At 46.1% G+C, this 8,666-nt stretch overlaps 1 protein-coding gene across 1 annotated transcript in view; it reads right to left on the reverse strand.

The window, feature by feature from the left end:
* The window catches only part of AAK1 (AP2 associated kinase 1), a 234,536-nt gene extending 227,251 nt beyond the window's left edge, over positions 1 to 7,285 (reverse strand). Inside the window, exon 1 of the mRNA XM_042780842.1 lies at positions 7,123 to 7,285. Coding sequence (XP_042636776.1) covers positions 7,123 to 7,285 — 163 coding nt within the window. The remainder of the gene's footprint in view (positions 1 to 7,122) is intronic.
* Positions 7,286 to 8,666: the final 1,381 nt, after the last annotated feature.

Genomic DNA, 8,666 nt, shown 5'->3' on the forward strand with positions numbered 1-8,666 from the left:
TAAAAGAACTAACAGATCTGTCCTGGAGGAAGTGCACCCGAAATGCTCCTTGGAAGTGAGAATGGCCAGACTTTGTCTCACTTATTTTGGTCATGTTGTCAGAAGGGACATTCCCTGGAGAAGGATGTCATGCTTGGTAGGGTGCAGGGTCGACTTAAGAGGGGGAGGCCTTCAACGAGATGGATTGACACGGTGCTGCGATGATAGGCTCAAGTATAGCAGGGATCATGGAGCTTGCGCGGCGGGATCGGGCAGTGTTTTGTTCTGCTGTGCATGGGGTCGCTATGAGTCAGAAACGACTTGACGGCACCTAACAACAACAATAACTACAAGCAGTTCAGCTACTGAGGTACAAGTGTATGCCTCTCCTAATACACTCCTACTAGAATCCCATGTGAAACTTTTTCTCTCCTCATCAAATATGCTGGATTTTCAGAAAGACCAAAGCAAAGACTTTGACCATGGCAAATTCTGGACTTCATTTCTCAACTCTATATTTGACTATATTTAGCAAAGCTATAACTATCATCATGCCTGAAGCCTGGAAGAAGACACCATTCACAAACCACCCCCTGAAAATCTGTAGTTTCCTCTAAAGACCAGACTTCCCAACAGACAAAGACATCTAAAGTGGGAGGGATGAAATGGGTGTTGTATAAAGAGATGGACTCATGTGCTTACAACGAACCTCTCTGCCCAGTGTTCAGAGCCCTCCATAACCTTATTCCTATGCTCCCCAACTTCTCATTTGCTCTGGTCAAACAAATATCCCCATTTTCTTCTCTGTTCTCTCCTTTCATTTCACTCCTCCATCTGCTTTGGTCCAAATTCTTCAAGTTTCTTGCCTCTCATTTGTCTCCTTTAGGAACCTTCCCTGATTGCTCCTTCCCCAGGCACTAAAAAAAAAAAAAAAAAACCAAACTCAAACTCACTGACTTCTCATCGGGTCCAACTCATAGCGACCCCTCCTTGGGTTTCCGAGCCAGTATCACTGTAGAAGTAGATAGCCCAGTCTTCCTTCTGAGAAGTAGCTGGTAGGTTTGAACTGCCAGCCTTCTGGTTAACAGTCAAATGCCTTTGCCACTACGCCACCAGGGCGCCCAGCCATTTGTTGTTGTTGTTGTTGTTGTTATGGGCCAATGAGTCAGACCTGACTCATAGCTACCCCTCCTTGGGTTTCCAAGGCAGTATCACTATGGAAGTAGATTGACCAACCTTTTTTCCAAGGAGTGGCTTGTGGGTTTGAACCTCCAGCCTTCTGGTTAGCAGCCAAGTGCCTTAGGCACTATGCCAGAACACTAGAGGCTTTCCAAATCCCAAAGGCAGCACAGGACTGAGGCACAGTGGGAGATTAGTACACATTCCATTCAGTAGTTATTCAAAGGGCCTGGGCCACTGAAGAAAAGTGAGGACACCCAGGAGGCAAATATAAAAGAATTTTGTTCTACCACTCCAGGTTCTTGCTAACCAAAAGACTGGTGGTTCAAACCCACCAGCCACTCTTTAGAAGGAAGACAGCAATCTACTTCCTTAAAGATTTACCAGCTCAGAAACCCAATAGGGATCGCTGTTAAGTCAAAACTGACTCAATGGCAGTGGGCTTAGGGGAAGCCTGTAGTAACTAAAATGACATTAAACTAGTCCATATTCTCAGAACTCATCTTACTGTTTCAACACTGCTCATCTTTGCTCATGCTATTCTCTCTGCCCAGAAGGCCCTGAGGAACCCTTACCTGGACCATCTGTGGGGCAATTTCCATTTCAAATAGCACTTCAGCTATAAATCCTCACCCTGGACCCTTTCTCTTTATCCTTGTAACATCTTTTTAATGAGTATCTGTTAACCATTACATACCAACATGTATGTAATGCTAAGTGCTTAGCTATGCTATGTGCTGGACATTTATCTCATGGCTATTTGTTCATCTTTGAGTTCTCTGGCTCCCTGGGTAGTGCAAACAGTTAAGCACTCAACTACTAGCCGAAAGGTTGGAGGTTTGAATCCACACAGTGGTGCCTCAGAAGACAGACCAGGTGATCTGCTTCCAACTGGACAGCAACTAACAACCTGAGCTCCTTGCAGGCACTGGTATTTCAGTGGTAGAATTCTTGACTTCCATGTAGGAGATCCAGGTTTGATTACTGGCCAACGAACCTCAAGCACAGCCACTACTCATCTGCCAGTGGAATCCTGCCATGTCACTATGACACTGAACAAGTTTCAGCAGAGCTTCCAGACTAAGCACCAGACTGACAAAGGCCTGGTGACTGACTTCCAAAATTAGCCAATGAAAACCCTATGGATCACAAAGGTCCAATCCCATTGTACATGGAGTTGCCATGCATATGGGCCAACTCAACAAGAAATGAGCTCCTTAAGAGCTGAGCCCATGTCCCATTTATCTTTGTATCTCTGGAACCTAATATAGTGCCTGCCACAAGGAAGGCACTAATAAACATTAATTAAATGAATATACTCATCATACTGATACCATCAAAACCTTGCAAATATGCCATATATATAATATGCATCCAAAAAACCAAAACCAAACTCACTGCCGTCAAGTCAGATCCGACTCACAGTAACCCCTTCTTGAGTTTCCAAGGCAGCATCACTACAGAAGTAGATTGCCCAACTGTCCTTCCAAGGAGTGGCTGGTGGGTTTGAACTGCCAGCCTTCTGGTTAGCAGTCAAATGCCTTAGGCACTATGCCACCAGAGCTTCCGATAATATGTTGTTGTTGTGTGCCGTCAAGTCAGCCCCAACTCATAGCGACCCCTTCTTGGGTTTCCGAGGCAGTATCACTACAGAAGTAGATTGCCCGCCTTTCCTTCCGAGGGGTGGCTTATATATACACATACATACATGCATATATATGTGTGTGTGTGTGTGTGGTTTCACATACATCTTTAAGCCTCACTACCTTGAGCTGTAGGTAGGAGAAATTATCAAAGTTTACTGACGTGGGGACTTACCCAGTAGCTCTCATTAGCCCTAGACCTAGATTCCACTAGTGTAGGTTAGAAAACTCTTCTGAGCGGCCACCTTGTTCACCTTACATAGAACTGATGCAGTTCTGGAATGCTGTATTTTTATTTTTATTATTTACTTTTCACAGTTTAGATAGAAGACCTCATTTAGCTAAGAAGCTTGGATGAAAACATAGATTCTCAGTGTTTCATGGAACATTGCTCTATGTTCCCATTGAGCTCATTCTGGAAGCTCAAACCAAATCTTCCTGTCACATCACATGCCCATTAACTCAGACATGACTTAGCATCTCAGCACATCTTCCCTGAGAGAGCCAGAGAGAAAATATCCTCCCCTGCACCCAGCTGAGAGACACCCATATCCCTCTAAACTCTTGACTGAGAGCCTCCACTTCTCCCAGGCCAACAAGCTCCTACTGGGACAGTTAGTGAAACCAGGCTGGCAAGGCTGAAGCTTCTGATGAAGAGATGGCTGCCCAGCAGTCTCTTACTTGCTCCAGTACCTGCTTCTTAGGTTCCCTGTAATGCTTCACTATAAAGCATAGACCAATACCCACATTAGGGATGTGGTAGCAATCGGGTCTGTGTTTAATGTCCCACTCCCCACCCCTGCATTGCCTGAACATTCGGGGCAGAATTGTCATTGTCCTCAGATAACTCTAAACTGGTAGATAGGTCAGTACCTGGGGACTCACAGAAAAGAGGGTCTAGGGAAGGAGCATGGCTGCCCAAAATATCTGTTGACCCGTTAACGAGTCAGTGAGGCCTCTGCAAAGAACATCTGGCTCTTCCTATCCACAATGGGCAAAAGGGATGACTGCCAAACTAGCCTTAATATTACCCCCTCATTCCCCACTAACTGTATATATGATGTAATGTAAATGGTAAATAATGGCTACCATTATTGAACACTTGAGAAATATTTCATTTTTACATACATCGTCTTTATATACATTGCCTCAACTAATCTCCAAGATCACCCAATACAGCAACAGTTCCCAAGCTTTAGCCTGCATCAGAATCACTCTGGGAACGTGTTAAAGCCCCACATCCATAGTTTCTGGGGTAAGGCCCCCAAATGTGCATTTCTAACAAGCTCCTATGTGATGCTGATGCTCCTAGTCCAGGTTCCACTCTTTTAAGAATCAATGCCATGTGAAAATAAAGAATCAAGGGAGGTCTGAAGGGTCCTGTCCAAGGTTTCACAACTGGTAAAGAAAAGAGCCTTGATTTGAACCTATCTGCTGACCAGCAAGCTGGCAGTTCAAACCCACCAGCTACTCCTTGGAAGGAAGATTGGGCAATCTATTTCTTTAGTGATACTGCCTCGGAAACCCAAGGAGGGGTGGCTATGAATCAGATCCGACTCAACAGCAGTGAGTTTGTTTGTTTTGTTGTATCTGTCCAACTCTACAGCCAGTGCTCATGATCATGCTGCCCTATGTGTGAATGTACACCTGGTCTTCACAAATGCATTGACATCTACTTAGGGCAGCCACCACATACTAACTAAATCTTCCTATACTCCTCTCAAAACCAAGTCCCACCTTGACACTTGGTAGGTTCTATATACTTTTCATACTGGCTCCTACAAATCTACATACTTTCAAGAGTCACAGATTCAAACTCAATTTTAACCAAAGAACACTGCCAGACCCAACTTCTATACCCAGCTGGGAAAAGTTCAAGGCCAGTTATTCCTTTTACCTTGCTCTACAAACAGGTGAGATTAAAATCCGAACCTCATCTCTGTGGATATTTAACTTTTAAAAAAAATTGTAAATCTATCAATCTCCTTAAATATATTACTCTCTGTCATGCTACTCTTAGTCTTTGCCCATGATGTCACCACACTTAGCTAACTCCAATTCATTCTTCAGTTCTCTGTTTAGAACACTTCCTCCAGGAACCAATTCTTAGCTCCCTAAAACACAGGGCTACTATACCCTAAGCTATCTTCATGCCAACACTGATCACTCTATTATAACTAGATGTTTTCCATCTGTCAAAGAAGTTTGTAGACTCTAGCATCTAGTTTAACAACATATCCTCATAGGCAAGCACAGTGCCTGGCACATCATAAGCACTCCATAACTGTTTGTTGAATGAATAAATGAATTAATGTAGAACTGCAAACCCTAACTTTCACATAAAAATATAACGTGTGATGTCGCAGTTCTCAGGGATGAATCCTGGGGAAGAGTGTAGCCTACATAACAAAGACCAATTTTGTCTTTTCTTTTCCCCATCACTGAGAACAGAGCATAATCCCTGCTTAGAGTAGTACCATCTGTAATGAGACAACATCCTAGATGAACAAAATGCTCCTGGGGTATAAGATCAGCAGAGGCCATTCAGTAAGGAGGGAAGAGCACTGCACCTCCCCACTCTTCCCGATTTCTCCTGCACACACACACTCCTCCATTTCTCCACCCCACTGCAGTCAAGGGCTTTGGCACAGGGATGAAAGAAACAAATCAGAGTCAAGGGTGCGGATCTGGCAGCAGGCACAGAAGCATCTCCCATGCTGCACCAAAGCCTACAGGACAGATCCAGAGAGACAGTGACTCAGGCTTCAGAAGGCATTTGACTGCTAACCAGAAGGCTGGTGGTTCAAACCCAGCAGCTACTCCTTGGAAGGAAGACTGGGCAATATATTTCCATAGTGATACTGCCTCAAAACCCGAGGAGGGGTTGCTACAAGGATCTGACTCAACAGCAGTGACTTTGTTTTTTTTTCAGTTTAGAGTAGTACTGAGAATGGAAAAAAGCAAGAATTTCACAAAGGCATGATTGTCATATATCTTTTTAAAAACAATGTTTTTAAAGTACAGGCATCAACTCTACCCCCAGAGAACCCTGCCATGCTGAATCCAGTGCTTACACAAGATGAGGGTCAAACACAGGTTCTTCCTCCTCCCAACCCTCCTGCCTACAATACTCACCATGACAGGCATTTCCCGGACCCAGGTCAGGATTCTGCCCTCAATCTTGGCTTGCAAAAGGCTTCTTTTTAAGGGTCCTCTAAGCTTTCTCTCCTCCCTCCTAGCTAATCAACTGTTTCTCCCCCATACTGCAATAACAGAGACCACCCCTTCCCCCATCCCTTCTCACTCTGTAACAACCTACAGCAGGTTGGCCCCATCCAATTAGTTTGAATAGCTTCATGCCAAGGAAATTGCTGCTTTTATTAAAAATAAAAAGCACACTAAGCAGGCAATGGGCTGTGAAAAGTATGAGTCTGGCATAATTATGAAGGTCGAGGTTAAGGTTATCAAGAGATAGGCAAAGATTTCTCTAAAGCCTGAAGAATAAAGATACATATCTGCATATTTATAGCTCTACAGATGCACATACATGTAGGGAATTTACACAGCATATCTAAACAACATCCTCTCCAACAGAGGAAAAATAAAATCAGAGCCACCCAGTTTTAGTTTTAAAGTAATTCTTCTTTTGGTTAAAAAAATAAAACAGGAGGAAGAGGGGCCTACTAGACTGAATTCAGAATAACCACGTTCATTTCACATTATTTTTGTTATCTTAGCTACGATCTCAGGACCTAATTACAGTTGAGTCAGGAAACAAACCCAGTCAAATCCACCAAGAGCTTGGCTCTTGTAAAGCCACATGTCCATTCTCTGAAAATACTCCTTCTTCCAATGCCTGCTCATGGAAGTAGGAAAGTTGGTTAGGAGAAGGAGAAACAACCCCTCTCTCTTAAAGGTCCCGTATCCCCACCCTTCAGCCTTCACATGAACGTTTCAAGTTTTAGGAAGATGACAAGCCCACCACCATGCATTTACATAAACCTTTATACTTTCAAACCTACATTTTTTCCTCTGATCCTCATAATTCGGTGTTAGTGTGGGGGTTTTGTATGATTTTTTGAAATAAAAGGTCACTGAGGTAAACACTTAACGACAAGCTTTCCCCACCCCCCATAAGCCCTGCCACTTTTAAATCTCAGTTTTAAATCTCTCAAGGACAATGAATCACAGGGCAAGGGAAGGAGGAAGGGAGGGTCAAGTGGTCAAAACCCATTCATACAATCAACAACTAGACAACCAGAGTGCTGCCGCATCAGCACACGATTTTAATTTACAGAACACTGAAAGAGTCCCACCGTACCTTCCGCCAACACCTCGTCCACAGTGACTTGCTGTCGCCCAATGCCAAAGACCCTTCCGATGTAGCCACTGCCCAGGCCCGAAGTGCTGCCCCCTCCTCCGCTGGAGCCTGAGCCCAGGCCAGAGCTGCCCTGCTCACGCCGGGAGTCGAAAAACTTCTTCATCTTGCAAAAAGGAAGCAGCAAAGCAAAATACCGATGGTTTCTAGATTTTTTTTAAAAAAAGGGAAAAAGAGAGCCAAGGATTTCTTCTCAGATTTCAGCTCGGTGAGGAGCCACCCGAATCCGGCCGTGGGGGTGGAGGCTGAGGAAGGATGCCTATAGGAATATGCGTGTCAATCGCGCGGCGGGTCCCCTCCTCCTCAGAAGAGCGATTCGTGTAAGTTTAAACCTGTGATGACAGAGGAAGAGAGGATGAATCAGTAACACACTTAAAAATTCAACTGCTCAGTCCTATGGGGGCAAAAGCTATCATCCTGCGGAAAAGCTCCATGCATTTTCTTGGCAAGAAAAACCCCTAGTGTTAAAAATGCGTTGCCGTGGCTCGAAGAAAGGGGGGACACGGGCCGCCTTGGGCAGCACCAACCCCGCCGGGCACTGCCTCCTTCTCCTCCTCCTCCCGGGTCCTCCCCAACGCCCTGCTCGGCAGCATCCCAGCGGCACCCACTTGAGACGGCTCGGCGGCCGGCGCTCAGCTACCAGCCCCGCAACATTGTCACGGCCGCCGGGCCGACCTGCGAGGCCGTGAGGAGGCGACGCTGCAGCTAGAGCTGGGGCAGCGTTCGGCGCCGGCCCGCCCGCCAGCTGATCCCGGGAGCGCCTGGCGGAGAGTGACCCTCCGCCCCTCCCCCGCGCGCGCTCCCGCCCGGCTCCATCCACCCAACCAGGAAGTGAATCGTGCCGGAAGTGCCTCTCGGAGCAGCACGGTAAGGCGTCGAGGCCTCCACTGCGATTGCTCCTCTGTCGCAGTGGAGGAGAAATAGTGGACTGAGGGGAGAAGGGAATGGGGAAAAAGCAGTTTCGGTGCGAACAGACTTTTGGAAAACAACGTTCATTTCTCCGGACTGGCAGGGCACCCTGGGAAAGGTAGTTCTGCATAGCCCTACGGCTGGACTACAACTCCCAGGATGCCCTTGGAGGAGCAGGAGAGGCGGCTGCCCTGGCCTCGACAGCCTAGAAGATGGTTAGTTGGTGGCGCCTATGTGAGAATTCGGTTATTTAAATACATCCAGTAAACACACGGCCTCGTACTAAGGTTTCTTTCCTGCTGCATGTTCCACTCTTTTGGAGCCATCTTATTTGAGATTTGACCTCTTGACGCAAGGATTCTGGGGATTGTGGTCCAAAGGGATCGAGGCTGACACCTGAAGGACGCGGCTTAACCGCTTAGTCCTACAGGGCTTTTCGGCTTCACTTGGGCGGAAGGGGCAAGAGAAAAGGCGACGGGGAAATTTTTGCTGACAGTTGGTTCAGGCTACACGGGAACGTTAAATAAAACTGGTGCCTTCCGTCCCAAACCTCATTTTGCTCCCAAATGTTTTTGAGA

This window comes from Orycteropus afer, unplaced genomic scaffold (assembly GCF_000298275.1).
Source record: "Orycteropus afer afer isolate SDZICR_OR568_19922 unplaced genomic scaffold, OryAfe1.0 scaffold00065, whole genome shotgun sequence".
Lineage (NCBI taxonomy): Eukaryota > Metazoa > Chordata > Mammalia > Tubulidentata > Orycteropodidae > Orycteropus > Orycteropus afer.